The sequence below is a fragment of the Hypanus sabinus genome, chromosome 6 (assembly GCF_030144855.1).
Source record: "Hypanus sabinus isolate sHypSab1 chromosome 6, sHypSab1.hap1, whole genome shotgun sequence".
NCBI classification, from domain to species: Eukaryota; Metazoa; Chordata; class Chondrichthyes; order Myliobatiformes; family Dasyatidae; genus Hypanus; species Hypanus sabinus.
This window is the reverse complement of record NC_082711.1, coordinates 10,849,992-10,871,508: the sequence shown is the minus strand read 5'-3', so window position 1 is coordinate 10,871,508 and position 21,517 is coordinate 10,849,992. Positions and strand designations below refer to the sequence as shown.

The following is a 21,517-nucleotide window of genomic DNA, read 5'->3' as shown; positions in this document are numbered from 1 at the left end:
GTGTTTAGAGGTCAAGGGCAGGAAATGTTGGGCCTCCTGATGAGTATTAAGTAGGTGAACCTCCAGGGTATTGGAGGCAAGAGATGAGATTGCTGAGATCTTGTCCAGTGTCTGTAGCCACAGGTGAGGTCCCAGAAGACTGGTGGGAGGCAAATGTTGTACCTCTCTTTGAGAAGGAAACAAGGGAAGTTCCTGGGAACTATAGATTGGTGAGTCTTGTGTCAGTTGTAGAGAAATTGCTGGAGAAAATTCTTGGGAACCCATGGTCTAAGGTGAGCCAGCATGGCTTTATGGCAGATTGTGTCTTACCAACTTGGTTGAGTTTTTTGGCAAGGTGTTGGATTTTAATAATGTGTTTTGACTAAGTCCCTCATGGAGGCTATAGGTAAAGCCTAGGTAGTTCTAAGACATGTTTGGCAGAGCTTTGTGGGCCAAAGGTTTCTATAAATAAATTCAGGCAAGTCAGACACTGGATTGGTAACCAACATTTAATATTTAAATCCCTATACAAAAGTGGAACTGCTGAAAAGGATTGTGCTCCACCCTTAAACAGCAACCTTCTGAAGGCATGGTGAACATTACCGAACAGCCACAGATTCCAGTGACTGCCTGATCACCACCCCTAGGACTGCATTGTCCCTCAGAGCAGAGGGGTGGGGCTGTGCGGATAGTGGGCACCGCCATACAGTGAAGCCCACAGCCAGAGTAGTGTTACACGGAGTCAGCATTACTAAATCAGTGAATGAGCAGTACAAGGAGGGGGTTAAATAATCCCTTTATTATGGCGATAGCAGGCAGTAAAATCCCTCTCGGCCACACTCCGCAGGGGCGCTACTGTGTCTGACCGGAGTTGTTGTGACTGTTCTGAGGTGCAGCATAGAGCAGGCGTCTTTTTTGGGGGGGTGTTTTGGAAGATTCCATACAAGAAAAACCTGGGTTTGCTATCTTGCTTGCTTCTCAGATCAGACCCGTTACTAGAGTGAATTGTATCTATATCTATTCCCAAACTATCTTCACACCCAGATCCATGTGAATGAGCAGCCGGCCCTCTGTCACTTCCTTGCTGCATCGTAATTGGCGACGAACCATTCGCAGGTCTCTTTGACAGCTGCAACAGAACGAGTAACGGTCCGTTATTGAGCAGAGAAACAGGCTAACTGCTTGTTTCATGAAAACACAAGTTTCAGCAGAACAGCAAGAATTTCCTGAAGTTATTTGTTTTTCTTTTTGCATTTGCACAGTTTGTCATCTTTTGTACATTGGGTTTAAGCCTTTTGGAATGCGGTTTTGAAACTATTTATGTACACTTGAATGACAATTGAACTTCTGGCTCTATTCATTGATTCCACTGCTCCACCGTGCATCTCTGTGTAATTATGGTGACATTGATCATAAATTTATTTTGAAGCAAACTAATCCCCTCTGCCCACGCTATGTCCATATCCTTCCATTTTCCTCACATTCGTGTGCCTGTCTAAACATCCCTCATGTAGCAGCCTCTATCACTGCCCCAACTGTAACACAGATTCTGTAGATGCTGGAGGAACCGAGCAGGTCAGGCAGCAGCTATAGAAATGAATAAACAGTCGCTGTTTCACACAGAGATCCTTCAGCATTTTGTTTCCCTTTTAATTACTTTGCTATACTTGGGGCAAACAAATAGAAATTCTGTACTGTACCTGTCACAATAATAAATTGATGGCTGAGCTCTGGTCAGTAAGAACAACACAGCTCCTAGAAGTGTTGTAAGAGTTGGAATATTGTTCTGCTTAGGATTGACTGAGTGAGCTACGGCTCTGCTCTTGTAGGAGGGTGAGAGGTGCATCGATAGTGGACATGGCTAATAGAGGAGGCTTAGTTTTAAGGTGATTGGAGGACTGTTTGGTGGATGTCACTTTTTTTTTTAAACAGAGTGTCTGTGTGGAATGTCCTGTCAAAGATGGTGGAAGAAGCTTCCATTAGGGATATTGAAGAGGCTTGGGCTCTTAGATAGGAACATGGATGCTGGAAAAATGGAGGGCTCTGTGGGAGATTGATCTTCATGTAGGTTAAAAACATTGTGGGTCGAAGGGGCTATGTTCATCAGACTTCAAAAATATCCATGAACACACCTCATTATTCTTTCCTTTGCACTATTTCACAACTTTTGTATCTTTGCACTTTACAGCTGCCATTAAACAAGCAATTTCACATCCTACCAGTCAGTGGGAATGAACCTGATTTTTGAAGGGGCTGCTACAATTAAGACAAGTGGACGGGTACGTGGATAGGAAAGGTTTAGAAGCCTCAGGGTAAGCACCTTGGACAGCATAAACGAGTTGGGCAATAGGGCACTTTAGCTGCTGGTATGTCCCAAAGCAGGTGACTGTGTCCTGTGACGGGGAGACGCCTCGTATTGTGGGCCAGGTAGGGGGTGGGGTGGCATGGGACAGGGTTGGATCTGGCGACAGAGAGAACGGGCAAATGACGGGGTGACTCACCTTGGCTGAAGGGGGTGAACTGGAAGTCGGGCAGGTACTTCCTCAACTTGCAGTTACTTGCTGTCTTCTTGAACTGACCGTCGGACTTGCTTGTGTCAAACTGGAGGCTTGGCATTAAAGAATCGCGGAGTTGGGCCCATCAGCCCTTTGATCCTGTGCTGACCCACCTACCTACACTAATCCTGGTTAATTATCCCCACATTACTAACGACCCCCCCAGGGACTACTCACAGCAGACAATTAACCCACCAAACTCACCTCATTGGGATGTGGGAGGAAACTAGAGCAAAGGAGATGAGAAGTGTGCAAGACTTTTACCAGGGTAGTGATGGCTAATATCACAGGGCAAATGTTAGGTGATTGCAGGAGGGGTATCAGAGGTACGTTTCTTTCTGTTTTAAACAGGGGTGGTGGGCTCCAGGTGTGTGAAGCAAAAGCTCGTACCCACCAGAAGCACAAGAATGCCGAGTGGAGAGATGGGCAGCACTGTAACGTAGGGGTTTGGGTGCCAGTGCCAGTGACCTGGGCTCAGGTCCTACTGCTGTCTGTAAGGAGTTTGTCCGTTCTTCCCGTGACCGCGTGGGTTTCCTCCCACATTCCAGTGACATGCGGGTTAGGATTAGTAAATCGTGGGCACGCTATGTTGGGCCGGAAACATGGCAACACTTACAGACTGCCTCAGACTGCATCAGTCGTTGACACAAAATGACACCTTTCACTGCACGTTCCAACATCCATTGTCAAAGAAAGTTAATCCCACCTTTAATCGTCGATTTCTCCAACTTCCAGTAACCACTCTCCTCTTTTACCCTTTTATCCCACCGCTTCTTTCCCCAGCAGCTGTCTTCCCATCACACACATTCCTCCTCCCAGATCTCTTCCCCCCACCGCCCCCCATTCCATGATTTACTGTCCTCTCCTCCCAGATTCAATCTCACTCAGTCCTTTGTCACTTCCATCATTTCATTCCCCTCATCTGCCTATCACACCCGTCCCATCCTTCCCCTCCCCTCACCTCTTTATACTGGCCATGTGCTCCTTTCTTTCCAGTCTGGATGAAGGGTCTCTGCCTGAAACGTTAACAGTCCATTTCCTTCCACAGATGCTGCCTGCCCTGCCGAGACCTCCCAGTGCTCTGTGCATGTGCACGCTGCTAACCCTGCTGATTCACTCCAACAAACAGTGAAAGAGCTGCTGGTGCTGGCTGAGGAGAAGGCTTGACAGTCAGTGGGTAGGGCTGTACCCTGTCCCATTCAGCAGCAGCCACGGTCAAACCTATGAGAACATTGAACAAGGGTCACACCCACAGTGAAGGATACAACCACCTCGCCTTTGAACCCCATGGCCGACACAATACTCTCCGCAGCCTCCTTAATGGACACCTCCTCCTCTTCTCCCACTGTGGACAGAAACAAAAAAACATTATGTTCACTGGGCCAGACGTTCATCACCCCTGCAGCCTGCTTGGGGCTGTTGGGGAACACTGTCCTGCCACATGGGTTGGACAGAGTAAAGGGAACCGATGTTCTAACAGTCCCTTCACATGGGTTAGAGAAACAGTAAACTCCTTCTACACCAGGGTTCTGCGAGAATTGTGATTTTTTAAAAAAAGCATCAGTTTTTGAACGTCAGTTTTTGACATGAGATATCGGAGGTTGTTGATAACCGGTGAGTGCTGTATTGCACGGAGAGGAGAATGGAAGGCTGGTAATTGGTGAGTGTTGTATGGAGGGGAGGGCAGTGGGCGGGTGAGGAGCATGAAGTGTCTTTTCAAAGCGCTGAATGGACTGACCCATTTTTATTTTTTATTAGCCCCTTGTCTAATATCTGACAGTCATGTGGTGACTTTAAAATTACAACCCTTAGTCATTTCACTGCAGCAGTGCAACACAGGGAAAAGTCCATCTTGCCAATGAAAGCGACTTATCAATGGGTCTCACAGACTGGTGATCCGTTGTCCTATTCCATTGTGCCTCCTTACAAATGTAGCAATGGCTCCAGCAAAATTCAAATGACACTTGGCTATAAATCACAGCCATATGACATAAAAGCACAGATTTTAAATGACTACTGGAATCTCAAAACAAAGAGTAAAGCTTTTGTTAATAAAGTCAGTAAAAAGTGTTAATGAGTAGAACTTTTTATCCAGAAAAGGTAAAGTCACACAGTAGATGAGAACCTAATTAACTCCAGCATGTAAAATTATAGTGGATAAAACACTAGGACAAGATGCAGTTTGAGACATTGAAAAGGTTTCACATTCAACGATGATTATGGCTGGTTCTTCCCTTGTGAAGAAGAGGAGGGAAGAAGTCCTCAGGAGTGACGGCAAGATCACTGGTGACTGTAGAGACCAAATCTGGGTCTGAACTCTGTACCAATGGGGACATGGGAACAGTCTGGATGGGGGCACTTGGGCAGTAGGGTCCTTCCTCCATCTCCTCTTCAACGGTCACTGTTCTGGATCAGCGTTCTCCAGCTGTCTCCGTCACGAGCCGGCTGCTGCCACTCATTGACTTCGATATTTGCCTGAGAGCGCTTCTGCTTAATTGGGTCTCTGTACCTCTTGCGTGGGGCACCACGATCTCTCCTGCCCCGAGAGAGTTCTCCGTAGAGTAGAGCTTTCGGTAACCTGCTGTTGTCCGTGCGGGACACGTGGCCTGGCCAGCGGAGTGCCTGAGCTGCAAAGCTCGAGGGTTGAGCCCTCTCCAGGACCTCGTTGCTGGAGACATGATCCCGCCAGCTGATTCCCGTGATGGAGCGGAGGCAGCGCTGGTGGAAGTGCTCAAACAACCGGATTTGCTCACGGTACAAGACCGAGGATTCGGAACCGCATAGCGGTATTGTGACAACGGCAGCCCTGACCACCTGGAGGATCATTGTTTACTTCAGATGGACAATTAACCTGAAAGCTCTTGCAGACTTGGCGAAGTGTGACTGCAGCCTGTAGCTCGTCCTGTGTGAGCAGTCGGCTGCACACGGCAGCTCGAGAACAGGCTCTTGCACGGTCTTAGTTTGGGTGAGATGGCAGCCGCTCTCAAAAACAGCACGATAAGTTGATATGTCACGATGCTGAAGAGGTCTTGTGTGATAAACTGAAAAACAACAGCTTCTCTATCCAGGTTGATGTGTCAATAAGTATCATGTTATAGCATTTGAAAGATTTGTAAATCATGGTGAAATTCAAGAAAAAGTTTTCTGTTGCAAAGAGCTGCCTGAAACGAGCAAAGGTCAAGATATATTTAATGTTTTGTCTTCATGTCTGGAAAACAAAAGGTCTGCATTTTCATCTGCTATGATGGAGCCCCATGAGCGGTTTCATTTCTCTCGTTTAAAAAAAGAAAGTCCTGACGTTGTTACAACATACTGCTTTCTTCACAGAGATGCTGATGTCAAAAACTCTTGGAGATAAAATGAAAAAATTCTGGATAATGCTACGAAAATGATTAACTCCAGAATGTTTAAAAACAGCTGAAAACCTGGAAAAGAGCACATCAATCTCCTGCTACATACAGAAATCCAGTGGCTTAGCAGGAGAGTTCCCAACAGGGTGTTTGAGCCGAGAGATGAATTGCAGGAGTACTTTCAAGAAAACAGTAGACCAGATTTTGCTGAGTGCTTTGAAGACGAAGAATGGCTACAGAAATGATCCTACTTAACATATACTTTTCACCATATAAACCAGTTGAACAAGTCTCTCGAGCCCCCGGAGAAAATGTTTTGACTCCAACTAACAAGATTCTTAGATTTAAAAGGAAACTGAATATCTGGAAAAATCATGTTGCAGAAGATGTTCCCACTGCTGTTTGGGCTTGAGAGTGGGGAAGGATCAGGAAGTCTCAAGTTTTACTGAAAACTAACTGGAAGAACTGCACAGAACTGAACAGTATTTTTCCTCCCTTTCAACAGCAGTGTATGACTGGGTGATGGACTTGACTGTGAGAGAACAGGAAGCACTCTGACCGTGCACTCAAGATGAGATTTACTGACCCGCCCCTGGACAAGTTCTGGATTTCTGTGAAAGAAGGGTATCCTGCCTTTCATAGGAGAGTAATGAACATTTTGCTGCAGTTTTCAACTTTTTGCATGTGTGAGCAAGCTTTTTCTTGTTCAACAAACATCAAGAGCAAGGATAGAAGTTGTCTCATTTCAGTTGAAGGTGAAATCTGTGTGCACCGATTTCAAGTTCGGCCCAGAATTGAGTGTTTGTGCAGCAAAAACCAAGCACAGGTTTCAGATGCTAGGCCGAGATTTGAGCCTGATCATGTCACTTAGTAAGAAAATGCTTTTTCAAAGCCTTGTATAAAATTGTCAGACTAAGTTTTTTATCCATATTGCTTTGGCTTATGGTTTTTAGTAACTTTACTATTTAACATTGTAATTAATACTATTTACAACATGGAACTTTATTGGCAATCAATTTACAACCTTTATTCAAACTAAATCTACTGAGCTTACATTTAGAAAAATTAAATCCCGTTTTGGTTTAAGTCAGTTATTTAACAGAAATTTATTGTTTGCCTTATGGGTTTTTAAAATTTATGAAAGGGAAAGGAAGAGATTAATTTCAAGAAAAGTAGGGCAAGATTAACTATCTGTTTTATTTTTCCAAGAAAGGTTGACTGAAAAATTAACACCCTACTCAAAAGACTACTGACAACTATTTTCGGATTACAACTTGATGATCACGCTAATGTCCCGTGAGCTGTAGATAAAATAATTTTCATGCCTGAGTTCCCTGAGACCTGAAAATTATTTCAAGAGTTCCTGCAGGGCAAAAAGGTTGAGAAAGGCTAAATTACACTGTCCTCTAACAATTGATCGACACACGGTAAAGACCCCCTCCTCCTCCCCCGACACTGTCCGGACACACGGGAAAGACCCCCTCCTCCCCCGACACTGTCCGGACACACGGGAAAGACCCCCTCCTCCCCCGACACTGTCCGGACACACGGGAAAGACCCCCTCCTCCCCCGACACTGTCCGGACACACGGGCAAAGACCCCCTCCTCCCCCGACACTGTCCGGACACATGGGAAAGACCCCCTCCTCCCCCGACACTGTCTGGACACACGGGAAAGACCCCCTCCTCCCCCGACACTGTCCGGACACACGGGCAAAGACCCCCTCCTCCCCCGACACTGTCCGGACACACGGGAAAGACCCCCTCCTTCCCCGACACACGGGAAAGACCCCCTCCTCCCCCGACACTGTCCGGACACACGGGCAAAGACCCCCTCCTCCCCCGACACTGTCCGGACACACGGGCAAAGACCCCCTCCTCCCCCGACACTGTCCGGACACACGGGAAAGACCCCCTCCTTCCCCGACACACGGGAAAGACCCCCTCCTCCCCCGACACTGTCCGGACACACGGGAAAGACCCCCTCCTTCCCCGACACACGGGAAAGACCCCCTCCTCCCCCGACACTGTCCGGACACACGGGAAAGACCCCCTCCTCCCCCGACACTGTCCGGACACACGGGAAAGACCCCCTCCTTCCCCGACACACGGGAAAGACCCCCTCCTCCCCCGACACTGTCCGGACAGACGGGAAAGACCCCCTCCTCCCCCGACACTGTCCGGACACACGGGCAAAGACCCCCTCCTCCCCCGACACTGTCCGGACAGACGGGAAAGACCCCCTCCTCCCCCGACACTGTCCGGACACACGGGAAAGACCCCCTCCTCCCCCGACACTGTCCGGACACACGGGAAAGACCCCCTCCTTCCCCGACACACGGGAAAGACCCCCTCCTCCCCCGACACTGTCCGGACACACGGGAAAGACCCCCTCCTCCCCCGACACTGTCCGGACACACGGGAAAGACCCCCTCCTCCCCCGACGCTGTCCGGACAGACGGGAAAGACCCCCTCCTCCCCCGACGCTGTCCGGACAGACGGGAAAGACCCCCTCCTCCCCCGACACTGTCCGGACACACGGGAAAGACCCCCTCCTCCCCCGACACACGGGAAAGACCCCCTCCTCCCCCGACACTGTCCGGACACACGGGCAAAGACCCCCTCCTCCCCCGACACTGTCCGGACACATGGGAAAGACCCCCTCCTCCCCCGACACTGTCCGGACACACGGGAAAGACCCCCTCCTCCCCCGACACTGTCCGGACACACGGGCAAAGACCCCCTTCTCCCCCGACGCTGTCCGGACAGACGGGAAAGACCCCCTCCTCCCCCGACACTGTCCGGACACACGGGAAAGACCCCCCCCCCCCCGCCGAAGCCCCCACATACACCACAGCTCCAAACAAGAGGACACACGGAATGCTGACAGGAATATCTGACGGACATGGGAGGGGGAAAGGAAGAGGGAAAGAGAGTGGACCTGATGTTGCGGGGGCCTGCATTTGTATAGCGCCTCAGAAACGGTGAGAGGGGCGTAGGATCCTTCATGGAGAGCCGCTCACCTGACAGTATGATGGGCTCGGTCTCCTGGTATTCCCTCAGGACCCAGATGATGAGGCGAGCTAAATCCTGGAAGAGAAGGGAACCACCGTTAGCCAGAAACCCACTGTGGATGAGCCCTGATAGCGGTGTACAAGTTGATGAGGCATCAATTCAGTGGGCAGCCAGTGACTCTTCCCAGGGTGGAAATGGAGGTCTCTAAAATTGAGAGGCATAGATAGGGTAGGCAGACAGTATGTTTTCCCAGGGTTGAAATACCAGAGGGCATGCATTTAAGGAAAGAGGGTAATTTCAAAGATGTTAGAGGCAAGTTCGACCCCACCTCCACAGAGAATGGTAGGTATTTGGAATGGGCTTGAAGAGGCAATGGATGAACTAAAAACGGAAGACTATGGTAAGGCAAGGGTTAGTTCTGAAAGTAGGTTAATGGGTTGGCACAACATTGTGGGCCAAAGGGCCTGTGCTGTAATTTTCAAAAGGGATTTGCTTAGGTAGACACGTTGGTCAGCATGGGTGAGTTGGGCCAAAAGGCCTTCTGCACTGCTTTGACTGTATGGCTTGGAATGTCTGCTCTATATTGCCCAGGGTGGGGATGAGTGGGAGAATGGTGAGCGGGGGGAAGTAAAATGCTATTCATGTAAATGGATGATTGGTACCCAGCATGGGATCAGTGGGCCGAAGGGCCTGTATTCACACTGTGATGCTATGATTCGCTCTCTGAGATACAGCACAGAGCAAACCCTTCAAGCCCAAGTCACAGCACAGTTTACAGGGAGCGACTGCGAGAGGAAACCTGGGAGAACGGACAGTGGTGGGAAATGGACCCGGGTGGCCAGCCTCATCCCCGGGACTGGACTTGTTCACTTGAGAGGGGTGGGGAGATCGGAGTTCAGTCCCGGCATCCTCTGCGAGGAGTCTCCGTGTGGCTTCCCTCCCACAGTCCAAAGGCGTACCCGTCAGTGGGTTCCCATGAGCTCCAAGGGATGACCACACTGTATCTGTAAGTAATACGCAAGCTGACTGACTCCCGGAATGGTATTGGGGGAAGGGGGTGTAGTGAGGGGACCCTGGGACATGGCTCCAGAGAGTGTGGGGAGGAGAGGGTGTTTCCCCCTTGGGAGACCCGGGAGCTGCCCCACAACCCCAGTTGCTGCTGAGCCCAGCTCCTCACCAGAGAATAGATGAACTGTCGCCTAGGCTTTCCCGAGCCCCACACCACCAGGGGGGTGTTGTTCTCTGCAAGTGAAGCAAACAGAAAAAGGTTAGAGCCAGGCTGGATCCGCCCACAGGGCCGGCTCCCTCTTCACTCAAACCCAGACCAGACTTGCCCTTACACCCTCCCTTTCTCCACAGACAGGGAGGGGGGGGATGGGATGGCAACCCCCCCGCCACCCACTCTTTAACAGCCCTAGGCTGGTGGCATTCAGCAAAAGTTAAAATGCCACATTGCCAGACACATTTCAACACTTCCTCATTGACCCTCACAAATCTGTAGAAATGCACCATCCTGGATGGATTAGTGTGGCAATGCTCTGCGTAACTGCAGAGAGTTGTGGAGAGCTCAGAGCACACAGGGACCAGCCTCCCCCGTCTACACTTCTCACTGCCTCAGTACAGCAGCCAGTGTAATCACAGACCCCAGGACACTCTCCCAGTGGGCAGAAGATACGAAAGCCTGAAAGCTCGTAGCACCAGGCTCAAGGACCAAATCCATCCCGGTGTTATCAGACTCTAGTTAGCTCAGTCTACCTCAGCCTGGCCCCGCACTGCGCTCTCTGTAACTGCAACACTTCACTCTGCACCATTTCCCTTCTGGGCCACCCCACAGGGAATATTCTGTCTGAGTGACACACAATTAAAAGATTTTCACCGTTAGCTCAGTGCTGGGTCCATTATTGATGACCATCTCTACTCATGCTTTCAATGATCGTGTGGTTAACTGGATCAACAAGTTTGCAATGACACCAGGATTGGGGGTGTAGTGCACAGCGAGGCAGACCAGGAGAGCTCGCAGAGGGATAAATGAGCTAAAACGTGGGACAAATGTGAGGGGTTTTGGGAGGACCGACCAGGTTGCACCTGACACGGAAGGAGTGCGGCAGAACAAAATGATCCGAGACCACAGGCCCATAATCCATTGGAAGTGGCATCACAGGTGGACAGGGTCGTAAAGAAAGCTGTTGGCACATTGGCCTTCATAAATCAAACTACTGAGTACAGGAGATGGGACGTTATGTTGAAATTGTACAAGACATTGTGAGGCCTAATTCCGAGAATGGTGTGCATTTCTGGACAGACATCAATGAGGTCGAAGGAGTGCAGGAGAAGTTTACAAGGACGTGGTCAGGACTTGAGGACCAGAACTACTGGGTAAAGTTGAACAGGTTAGGACTTTTCTCCCCGCAGCGCAGGAGAATAGGGGAAGATTTGATAGGGTGAATGCTTGCAGGCTTTTTCCACCAAGGTTGGAAAGGGACTGGTAATAGAGGTTATAGATTTAGGGTGAAAAGTGGAATGTTTAAGGGGAACCTGGTAGGGAATTTCTTCAGTCAGAGGATGGTGCAAAGTGCCAGTGCAAATGGTGGATGGTGGTTCGATTGAAACACTTATGTGAGGTTTGGATAGGTATATGGATGGGAGGGATATGGCCTGGATGCAGGTAGAAGGGAACAGGCTATCACATTTTAGATGGGCCAAAGGGACCATTTATGTGCTGTGGTGCTTGAGCTGTGACAACAATAAACCATTCTCCCCAAACGGGACAGAAAATGAAAGGCCAGAAGGCAGAGAGGAAAGGGTTACCCTTCATACTTATGTGCAGACACTAATAACAACCGACAGCCAAGACTCAACTCTGTGCCAAGTAGGTCTTGTGAATCAGCCCCGGTAAGACGTGGCCCTGCTCGATGTTGAAGTTGTCGTGAGTGCCGAAGACGTTGGTGGGGATCACCGCCGTGAACATGCGGCCATGTTGCTCATGGTAGCCCCTGCAAAAGTGGTCAGACAGTTAACGGGACGGGGCAGGCACAGGGGCGAGGAGGGCAGGCGGCAGGAGACGAGAGCACAGACACAAACAAGCAATGATTACCGATTCTGAACGTCAATCATGCGCTTGGCATAGGAATATCCAAAATTGGAACTGTGTGGAGGCCCATTGTGTATCTAAACGAGAGAGAGAGAGGTCATGGTAGGGAGCTTCCAGTCCCCTGGTATAGATATCTACAACTATTTAGAACAGAAACAGTACAGGCTCTTCTGCCCCCACGATGTGCTGCTGGGGTTTTAACATGCTCTAAGATCAAAGACTGTGTAGGCACGAGGGATTAGTGTTTGGGTGGTTTAGATTTGCCTTTTAGCTGGTTCAGCACAGCACTGTGGGCCGAATGGCCTGTTCCAGAGCTGTATTGCTTTATGTTCTATACGTCTTGATGTGCCCTGCATCACCGTCTAGGATGGGGGCAAGGGAGGGGCATACACAGGATCGAAGTGAGCTGCAGAAAGTTGAGAGCTCAGTCTGCTCCTCATGGGCACTGGCCTCCGTAGTATCCAAATCACCTTCAAGGAGCGGTACCTCAGAAAGGCAGTGTCCATCATTAAGGACCCTCATCACCCAGGGCAAGCCCTCTTCTCCATCATGGTACAGGAACCTGAAGGCACACACTCAACGATTCAGGAACAGCCTCTTCCCCTCTGCTTTCCGATTTCTGAATGGACACTGAACCCGTGAACACTACTTCACTACTTTTTTCTTCTCTTTTTGTACTATTATTTAACTTTTTAAATGTATTATTACAACATAGCAATATAAAGTTTCAATAAAAGCTGTAAAGTACAGTTAGTGTATATTAGTTTATTGTAAACATTGTACTGCTGCTGCATAACAAACTCCACGACATGTCCCGTGATATTTATCTTGATTCTGATTTAAATGTTCTAATGTCAGGACCTCTACTTCAGGAGCTGAAGTAATTCAGTACGACCCTTTGTCCTTCACCAGTTACTACTGATGCACCACAGAAAGCTGTGTGAGGGAGGGGCAGTGGGGACTTGGAACTCACCATGGTCTCGTCGATGGGGTAGGTGGTCTTGTCAGGGAAGATGCAGGTAGAGAGGCAGGAGACAACCTTGGACACTCCGTGTTCGTGGGCCATCTGCAGGACGTTGTCGTTTATCTGTATGTTCTGCCGCTGGGAATGGGTACACAGGAGGTCAGTCCTGGGGGGCACGTCCACCTGGGTCCACCCAGACCCCTTGCAGCAACCCGATCCACTCACCCCCTCCATCCTCCTCTCCGGCCGACTCTTGCCTCTGCAATGCCCCCTCCCGAACCCAACTCCATCCCAACCCCACCTATCCCACTAACTGCCTCCTCCGCAACCCAAGCTCCACACCATTTCCTCAATTCCCCCTCTCCAACTTCACCCCCACTCACCCATCCACCTAAACCAAACCCATTCTTGGAAAGAATGAAGTCCCGTCCCGTCCCAGCCCAAACTCTCCGAGCCTTGCTCTTGTGCCTGAGCAGTACCCGTGTGAATCCCCTCCATTGCTGGATTGAAACCCAGGAACCCACCCCCCCCCCCCAACACACAGTCTGGTATGGAGACACAGCCAGTTGCATCACGGGCACTACCCCACTCCCACCTCCAGCAGCGATACTGTCAACAGGCAGCCCCTATCACTCAGGCCCCTCACCACTGGCAGAGATCATGGCCTAACTCTGCTCCTACGAGCAGTCCATGATCACAAGCTCACTATTTTGCTCTCTTTTTGCACTGTATATATTTCTTAACTTCTGTTCTTGGATCCTCACTCCCACTGTCTCTGAGTAAATTAACTGATAACCTGGTAGTTAAACACACTTTGTGAATTTGGATACAATTCAGAAAATACTTTGGCTTATTGAGATTTTCTATTTTGAGCTCCATTTTTGTTCTAATGTTTTTTTAAACCCTCTGTGATTGATGTGGCTTTTAAAGAATGGGATAGTTTAGGTATTAATTGTTTCAGGACTTGCTTGTAGAGGGAAGTCTTCGTTTGAACAACTGTCAACTAAATATAGTTTACCCAAATCTCATTTTTTTTGATACCTACAAATAAGATTTTATATGGTCTCAAATAAGTACATTTCCTAAGAATCCTGATAAGAATCTACTAGATGTAATTTTTAATTTAAAACCTTTTTATAATGGATCTATATCTAATATTTATAATATGCTGTTGGGAATTAAAAGTGTTCCTTTAAATAAAATTAAAAATCTTTGGGAACAAGATTTACAGACTTCAATTTCTGAGGAGACTTGGAATCAAATTTTTTAATTGGTTATGTGCCTGCCACTCTCTCCTACAATTTAAAGTGGTCCATAAGACCAAGGATAAGCTGTCTCATTTCTATTTAGATACATCTCCGTATTGTTATAAATGTAATAATGGAGAAGCTTCACTCATTCATATGTTTTGGACATGTCCGAGTCTTGGAAAATATTGGAAAGAGGTATTTCAAATTTTCTCGATACTTTTCAGAGTAAACTTTAAGGCTAATCCTTTGACCTCTTTATTTGGTATTGTTGGAGGAAAGGATATTATTTTGGAGTCATCTGACTTTCACATTTTGGCTTTTATTTCTCTTCCGGCCAGAAGGATGCTCTTGCTTAAATGGAAAGATGCGGCCCCTCCTACTCACACCCAGCGGTTACATGATGTGATGTCGTGTTTAAATTTAGAGAAGATTCGATATTCAATCTCTGAATCTAGCCAAGACTTTCAAACATTGTGGGGACCTTTTTTGAATTATTTTTAAAACCTTTGATTTGCTGTTAAAGCACAGCATTACTAATCAGCTAATCTTTACTAATCAGCTTCAGTCTTGGTAGAGAGTTAGATTTATTTTAATACAATAAAATCAGTATATTTCAATGTTACGATTTAATCAATCTGTATGAATATAGGATAAGGAGTCTATATGCGATTTAGCATAATGTATTGATGTACATTTTCTCTTCTACTCTGTATTCTTATATGTAAATTAAAAATATCGGAAAGAAATATTTCTTGCGTCTTGCACTGTACTGCTGCCACAAAACAAATTTCATGACATATGTCAGTGTTAGTTCTGGAATACCCTGATGTGATGATAACCTCTTAGATCTGCCATACACAGAGCTCTTCACTCCACTGGGACTGTGAACCCTACCGAACGATGAAAGGTGGCCATGGAGAGGATGGCTGGGACCAGGGGACTTCCCTTTCTGAAGAGAGATGAGGAGGGATTCCTTTAGCTAGAGGGAGGTGAATCGGGGGAATTCTTTGCCACAGGTGACTGGAGGCCAAGTCACTGGTGTGTCGAAAGTGGAGATTGATCGGTTCTTAATTAGGCAGGGTGTCAAAGGTCACAGGGAGACCCATGACACCCTCATGAATATGGGGGAGGGGCATAATTTTGAGGTGATTGGAAGAATGTTAGAGGCAAGTTTTAAAAAAATACGGAGTTGTAGATGTGTGGAACACGTTGCTGGGGTGGTAGAGGCAGATACTTTAGCGACATTTCAGAGGCTCTGAATTGGTACATGGATGATGGAAAAATGCAGGGCTGTGTGGGTGGGAAGGGTTAGATTGATCATGGACATTAAAGATCAATACAACATCCCAGACCAAAGGGCCTGTGCTGTGCTCTTCTGCTCCGTGTTGTATGAGAAGGCAGGGGAATGGAGGTGAGAAGGATAATAAATCAGCAGGGATGGAATGGGCCGAATGCTCTCATTCTACCCTGATGTCTTATGGTCATCCAAAAGCAGGTTCCTTTATTCTGAGGTTAAACCCTGATATCCAGGCCTTCCCCATGGTTGGAGACCTCCCTCTCACTCCACCACGGGATCATTACTCACCCAGAAGTCCAGGTTGTGCGTCATGTTGTGGAAGAGCCCTCCCACCTTGGCAGCAAGGTGGATGACGTGGGTGGGCTGACAGCGAGCGAACACTGCCCTGGTCTCTGCTGCCTTCCTGCACCGGGGGAGATAGAGAGCAGAGGCATTTGCCACGGTACCCCTGACCAGCTATGCCACAGGCAGCACCGCAGACCCTCCCACCCCACACTTGCCCCCACCATGGGAAAACCCGTCCTCCACCGGAAGCGGACACCAAGGAACACGCTAAGGTGCCAAAGGCTCGATAGCGAGAAGCAGAGAGGGATGGTGACAGGTTGTTTTGGACTGGACTGGTGTTCAAAGTAATCTTATTAGCAAGTTATGTATACATCAGCATATACTACCCAGAGATTCATCTCCTTGTGGGCATTCACAGTAAAATAAATTAATATAGAAAGATTTACAAAAAAACTATGCATAAACGACGGATAAAAGCAGAAGCTAAAATGTGCAAATATAAGTAATGATGAGTGGTAAAAAGCCCTTGAAAGTGAGCCTGTAGGTTGTGGAATCAGTTCAGAGGAGGCAAGTGAAGTTTAGGAACCTGATAGTTGTAGGGTGATAAACTGTTCCCGTACCTGGGCCCACGGTTGTTTGTCATCTGTTTCAAGGATTAAGACGAGAAGGTGTAATTGGATGTAGTTTATTATCATCACATGTACCGAGATAGCTTGTCTTGCACACTGAATAATTCATTACTCAGTGCATTGAGTTGAGACAAGATAAAACAGTAATGATGGAAGAACATTAAAGAGTTTGTGGTGACACTAAAATAGGTAGAATCATTGACAGCCAAGCATGAGGAACGTTTGACGGCTCTGGGCCTGTACTCAGCGGAGTTTACAATGCTGGGGGAGCTCATCGAAAGCTATCGAGTATTGAAAGGCCTAGATAGAATGGATGTAGAGACGATGTTTCTAACACTGGGGGAGCCTATGACCAGAGGGCACAGCCTCAGAATAGAAGGGCACCCCTTTAGAACAGAGAGGACGACGAACAGCAAATCGTTTGAATTTATTGCCACAGGCAGCTGTGGAAGCCAAGTCACTGGGTATATTTGAAGTGGAGGTTGATAGGTTCTTGATTAGTCAGGGCATCAGAGGTTACAGGAAGAAGGCAGGAAAATAGGATTAAGAGGGGTAATAAGTCAGCCATGATGGAATGGTGCAGCAGACTCGGTGGGCTGGATGGACTAGTTCTGCTCCTGTCTCATGGTCTTAAGTAGGCTGTCAGAGTGGTTAACAAAATGGTTTGTATAGCCCCAGCAATCAGGGTTCAATTCCCGTCACTCTCTGTAAGGGGTGCGTAAGTTTTCCTTATGATCGTGTGTGTTTCCTCCTACATTCCAAAGACGTACTGGTTTGGTTAGTAAGTTGTGGGTATGTTACGTTGCTGCTGAAAGGATGGAGACACTTGCAGACTGCCCCCAGCACAACCTCCAACTGAAATCGTTGACACAGCGGACACATTTCACTATGCTGTGACATGTGACAAGTAAAGCTAATCTTTATAATTACAGGGAAATCTTGATCAGATGTCTACGTGGGCCAAGGACTGGCAAATGGAGTTTAATTCCGGTATTGTCAAAGGAGGGCTGGACTTTCATTGTGAATGGCTAGACAATGGGTAGGGTTGCAGAACAGAGAACAGGCCGAAGAGTAAATGATTCCCTGTAAGTGGAGTCACGGGTATGAAGTAGATCAGAATTCAAAGAACATTTTTGTCACCATACTCTACGCTGAGACTCATTTTCTTGCAGGCATTCACAGTAAATACAATGGAAACACGATAGAATCAATGAATGACTGCAAGACACACAAAAAATGTGCAAAACTGTGCAAATACAAAAAGAACAATAAATATTGAGAACATGTGATGTAGAGACCTTGAAGGTGAGTCCATAGATTGTGGGAACACACACAAAATGCTGGAGGAACTCAGCAGGCCAGGCAGTGTCCATGCCGAGACCCTTCGGCAGGACTGGCATGAGTGAAGTTGTCCCTCTGGTTCAAGAGGCTGCTGGTGGACAGGTCAGTGAAGGTGTAGGGGCTTCATCGACCAGGGTGCTCAGTACAGGAGCCGGGATGCTACACTGCAGTGGCAGAGGCCACACATGAGATAGTCGTGTGTAGTTTTGGTCACCCTGTTTAAAGGATGCCAGTGAGCTGGCGAGAATAGCAAGATGTCACCAGGACTCGAGGTCCAGGGAGAGGCTGAGCAAGCGTCGAGCTTAGAAAACTGAGTGGTGACCCTGTAACCACGTAGAAATTGAGGAGGAGCAGAGCACTCAGACCTTTCCCCAGGAAAAAGGGAACCAAAAACTAGAGGGCACAGGGTTAAGGTGAGAGGGGAGAGATTTAAAAGGAATTTGAGGGGCAATTTCTTCACAGAGGGTGTTGGGTTTACAGAATGAGATGCCAAAGGAAATGGTTTCAAAAGGTACTTCTCAAGAGTATGGATAGGGAAGGTTTAGAGGGTTATGGGTCAACAGGGCAATTGGGACCAGTTCACATACAATGTAGTATAGACATATTGGGCTGAATGGCCTTTTGGCCTGCTGTATCACTCTACCACCATACCAACAACCACTAACCCCACGACCCAAGGGTTACCACTAAGAGGCTTGGCGCAGCGGGGGAGGGGGGATGGGATCCAGGCGATAGGCCGAGTGGACTGCTGGAGGCGAATACCTCCTGCACCCTATGAGGGCTGGGCCACCAGGCATTCATTGTCCCAAAGCATTACCCCACCACCCCTCTCCACGTCTCCATACCCCTCCCCTACAGTTGCCCTCAGCTAGTGCCTCACCCCCACACAACGAACGCTGTCCCCTCTCCCCACCCAGACTTACGTCAGGTCAGCGTCGGCAGAGGACAGGAAGATCCACTCCTCGCTGGTCAGCTCCTTTCCTTCGCTCACCACCTGCTGCAGGGCGTGGCCCACCAGCCCGGAACCCCCAGTCACCAGCACCCGCCGGGGGTGCGGCCCGGCTCCACCGCTCATCCCTGGAGGAAGGGGAGGAGGAGGGACATCGGGCTCTCCATGGAGACAAGCACACTCCCATCCACTCCACCCACTGGCACCCTCCCAATCTCCAAAGCCCACCACTGGATTTGCCTGGTCCCACTAGCGGCTGCACTGGTAACAAGGGGCAGAGACCGAGCGCACCTTCCCACTGCGTGGTGACCAGTGATATTGAATGGAATCATAATCACAAGAGATTCTGCAGATGCTGGAAATCCAGAGCCACACACACAACGCTGGAGGAACTCAGCAGGCCAGGCAGCGGGTCTAGGGGGAATGAGGAGCCGAGACCCTTAATCAGGAGTGGAAAGGAAGCGGAAGAATGTGGAGGGGGAGGGAGGAGGATGAGCTGGAAGGTAATAGGTGAAGCCAGGTAGGTGGGGGAGAGGGGATGAAGTAAGAATCTGGGGGGTGATAGTTAGAAAAGGCACAGGGCTGGAGAAGGAGGAATCTGATAGGAGAGGAGAGTGGACCACGGGAGACAGGGAAGGTGATGGCCAGTTGAGGTGGAAGCCAAAATAGGGAATGGAAAAAGAGAGAGGGTGGAGGGTGTAGAAATTTCCAGAAGTCGATGTTCATGCCATCAAGTTGGAAGCTACCCAGACCGAGCCTCCAACTCGAGTGACCTCGTCAAGTTGGAATGGGTGGTCACCTGGAGATGCCGCTTTTTGCCCACCTGTGTGCCAGCTTGTTCTCTTTCCTCTCCCACAACCTCCTTACTCCGTCTCATTCCCTCTTCCCTCAAGCCTCCCTCCTCTGTCAGCCCTCACACCTACCCGCTGCAGCTCCCGGACCTGCTTCCTGCTTCGCCACGTGACGCGGACGTATCGCCGGATTCGCCGCTCACGCACTTGCGCGCCCCGCGCGGTGTCCCATGGGAGTTGTAGTTTTCAGGCGCAGGCGCAGGCGCAGGCCCAACCCCGAAAGGCCGCTTTTTACAAATCTCTGTTTTCCAGCCAATGCATTTTTTAAAGATCACAGTCGCCGATGAAACAGGAATCAGTCTGCACAGAAAGATCCCATAACGGCAACCTGACGGAGCAAGTGCTTGCCTCAGATAAAGCACCGGCCCCTGTGTTCACTACTCATTCAAATCCATATTCTCGCTCCTAGAACCAGACCCTCCAGCCCTCCCCACAGAGCACTTGGCCAAACAGCCCTGTAAGCCTCCTGTCCGTGTACTTGCCCAGATGGCTTTCAGATGTGGTTGCTGTGCCCAGCTCAACCACTCCTTCCGGCATCTCGTCCCCAATTCTTGCATGCAAGGATTTAGAAACCTCCGGCCTTTGTTCTTTATAGAATTACAGACCACTGCCGCACAGGATCAGGCCATTCGGCCCATCTAGTCCATGTCTCACCATCAATCTGCTTCGTCCCATCGGCCTACACGCTGACCATGGCCCTCCATATCCCTCCCAACCATGTACTTACCCAAACTTTTCTAAACCGTTGAAATCAAACCCACATCCACCACTTGTGTTGGCAACTCATTTCACCGTCATTGGCCCCTTCAACATTTCACCTTTCACCCATGGCCTCTAGTTCTAGTCTCACCCAACCTCAGTGGAGAAAGCCTGCCTGCACTTACCCTATCTATACCCCTCATCATTTTGTATACCTCCATCAAATCTCCCCTCAATCTTCTACATTCTGTGGAATAAAGTTCTAACCCATTCAATTTTCCTTATAACTCTGGCCCTCCAGTCCCAGCAACATCCTTGTAAATTCTCTCTGTACTCTTTCAACCTTATCTACATTGTCCCTGTAGGTAGGTGACCAAAACTGCACACAATACTCCAACTGGACCTCACCAATGTCTCATACAACGTCAACATAACATCCCATCTTTGCCCTAATTCATGAAGGCCAATGTGCCTAAAGCTTTCTTCATGACCCTATCTACCCGTGACCTCATTTTCAATGAATTATGGACCTGTATTCCCTGATTCATCTGTTCTGCAGCATTCCTCAGTGCCCTACAGTGCACTAAGAAAGACCTACCCTGGTTGGTCCAAAGTGCAAAAACCTCACACACTTGTCTGCATTAAATTCCATCTGCCATTTTTCAGCCCATGTTTCCAGCTGATGCAGATCCCTCGGCAAGCTCTGAAAGCCTTCCTCGTTGTCCACTACACCCCCAATCTTGGTGTCATCCTCAAATTTGCTGATCCGGTGAACCAGATCATTGATACAGATGACAAACAGCAAAGGAGCCGGCACTGATCCCCACGGTGCACCACTAGTCACAGGCCTTCACCTTGTCTACCAGGGCAGCCTTGTGTTTTCTCTTTGCCCTCCTGATTTCCTTTGTAAGTGATCTCTTGCATTTCTTATTCTCCTCAAACCTCATTTATTCCTGCCTGCTATTCACCTCCCTTTTCTTAATCAGGGCCTCAATATCTCTCTGAAGCCAAGGTTCTCTTGATCCTGACGAAGGGTCTCGGCCCGAAACGACGACAGTGCTTCTCCCTGTAGATGCTGCCTGGCCTGCTGTGTTCCACCAGCATTTTGTGTGTGTTGTTTGAATTTTCAGCATCTGCAGATTTCCTCGTGTTTGCTCTTGATCTGTTACCCTTGCTTCTTATTCTGACAGGAATGTAAAACTCTGCTCTCAAAATTTCACTTTTGAAGGCCTCCCACTCTGCAAGTACACCAGAAAACAGCCG

At 48.6% G+C, this 21,517-nt stretch overlaps 1 protein-coding gene across 2 annotated transcripts; it reads right to left on the bottom strand.

Moving 5' to 3' along the window:
• Positions 1-470: 470 nt before the first annotated feature.
• gfus.1 (GDP-L-fucose synthase, tandem duplicate 1) lies at positions 471-19,711 on the bottom strand. Of its 2 annotated transcripts, none has more exons than XM_059971693.1 (11): positions 19,628-19,711; positions 18,679-18,832; positions 15,789-15,903; positions 12,963-13,091; positions 11,993-12,066; positions 11,758-11,891; positions 10,076-10,140; positions 8,907-8,973; positions 3,800-3,879; positions 2,481-2,580; positions 471-1,108 (listed from the first exon to the last, which is right to left on the bottom strand). In XM_059971693.1, exons 2-11 carry the CDS (start codon positions 18,828-18,830, stop codon positions 1,053-1,055), a joined length of 972 nt encoding a protein of 323 aa, XP_059827676.1. In that variant the 5' UTR covers positions 18,831-18,832; positions 19,628-19,711; the 3' UTR covers positions 471-1,052. The 2 variants fall into 2 exon arrangements, with proteins under 2 accessions (XP_059827676.1, XP_059827678.1); XM_059971695.1 differs by lacking the exon at positions 19,628-19,711 and adding an exon at positions 19,528-19,627.
• Between the last annotated feature and the right edge of the window lie 1,806 nt (positions 19,712-21,517).

Bases quoted from the DNA above. Each gene is read 5' to 3' on its own strand.
- gfus.1 (XM_059971693.1), bottom strand. From the start codon at position 18,830: ATGAGCGGTGGAGCCGGGCCGCACCCCCGGCGGGTGCTGGTGACTGGG. The intron at 12,067-12,962 runs GTGAGTTCCAAG...TCTCTCGTTTAG, and splicing joins ACCCCATCGACGAGACCATG to ATACACAATGGGCCTCCACA. The intron at 2,581-3,799 runs GTATCCTTCACT...CCAAGCCTCCAG, and splicing joins GGTTCAAAGGCGAGGTGGTT to TTTGACACAAGCAAGTCCGA.